This window comes from Salvelinus sp. IW2-2015, unplaced genomic scaffold (genome assembly GCF_002910315.2).
Source record: "Salvelinus sp. IW2-2015 unplaced genomic scaffold, ASM291031v2 Un_scaffold14620, whole genome shotgun sequence".
Lineage (NCBI taxonomy): Eukaryota > Metazoa > Chordata > Actinopteri > Salmoniformes > Salmonidae > Salvelinus > Salvelinus sp. IW2-2015.
The window spans coordinates 1-1,300 of NW_019955875.1; the positions used below are offsets into that span (position 1 = coordinate 1).

Sequence of the window (1,300 nt, forward strand, 5' to 3'; positions counted from 1 at the left end):
GGGGGCGCCCGAGGCCCCGCAACCTGACTGCCCTCCTTCCCACCAGTCCGCCTACTCCTCCTGCTCCTCTCACTGCCGGAGGCCCTGTCGACCTTTGCCCTTACGGACAAGGCCCCGGCCTCAGCTCTCGAGCCTCTACCAGACCTCGACGAGCGGGAGGGCTGAGAGGGGTCCGACAGAGAGGTGCTCCTGGAGGTGCTGTCTTCCTCGGACTGTTCTCCCTGTGTCTTTTTCTCTTCGTCTGATAGGCGGTTGGCCAGCTTTAGCGTCTCCCCGCTAATGCCCTTAAAGTACTCGATGGTGCGTTTACAAACCTCGCTGGCGTTCTCCCTACTCGTCTCACCTGACGAGCTAACCTGAGACCTGTCTTTGATGGGCAACCTGGAGGTAAACTGTATAGCTACTCTTTCCCTGCTAGACTGAGTTGTTACCTGCACTGATATTGGGGAGTTGGGTGTGCTGCTCTTTTTAATATCTTTGATTGGGATTCTAGACCTGGGCTCTACTTTGGCAATGACAGGCTCTGCTCTTCTCCTCCCCTCAGCCTTAACAACCTGTTTGGGTTTTTGCTTCCCTATTGCTGTGCCTTGTGTATGAAAAGACCACCCTGGCGCTTTGACAGGCAGCCTAGACTTTTGCTGCTTCACCTCAGCTTCCTTGATGGCTTCACTTTGTCTTTGTTCAGCCTGAACACTGTTTTCTTCTACTCTCTCTAGAGAGTCTCTACAGAACAAAGCTTCAATCCTACTGGCTTTCTGAAGGGTGGGTTCAGAAGACGACTGCAAATTAAACACCACACTGCCACATTGTATATAGTTAGCCTGGACGCTAGAGGACTCAAGGTTATTGTTGTTATTGCAGTTCTCTGCAGGATAATCTCTTCTTTCTGACAGCTTTGGGTCTCTGTATCCGCTAAACAGACTCCCCACTGACTGGTTTTCCAAGCTAATGTATTCTGACATCTGACTTTCTGACATCTCTGCCTTATAATCTGTGTGATCCCCCGAGTCTTTTTTCACTGTAATTGCTATTCCCATCTTAATGGGGGTGCGTAATTTGGGGTCAACTTTAGAGGCCGTAATCGTGAATGAGGATGTAGTCTCGGCTACTGTGTCACCAGAAGGCGCATCGGTACAGCCAGTGTCAGTGCCAGTCTGTGCAGGGCTGCACTTTGCTGATGTGCTGCTGTCTGTGGCAGTCTCTAACTTCACCCCTTCACCCCTCTCCCCTGTTTTTGACTGAGAGGCAACTACCCCCGGACTCTTGCCCCCTCTCCCCTTGTCCCCTGATTTCCCATCAG

The 1,300-nt window shown here is 51.8% G+C and overlaps 1 protein-coding gene across 1 annotated transcript; it reads right to left on the reverse strand.

Annotated features, from left to right (window-relative positions):
- Window positions 1–6: 6 nt before the first annotated feature.
- Window positions 7–1,295, reverse strand: LOC112080281 (ankyrin-3-like; the record flags this gene model as incomplete). Its single annotated transcript, XM_024146016.2, has 1 exon — window positions 7–1,295. A coding segment is annotated over one exon (1,289 nt), but the record flags the coding sequence as incomplete, so codon positions are not given.
- Window positions 1,296–1,300: the final 5 nt, after the last annotated feature.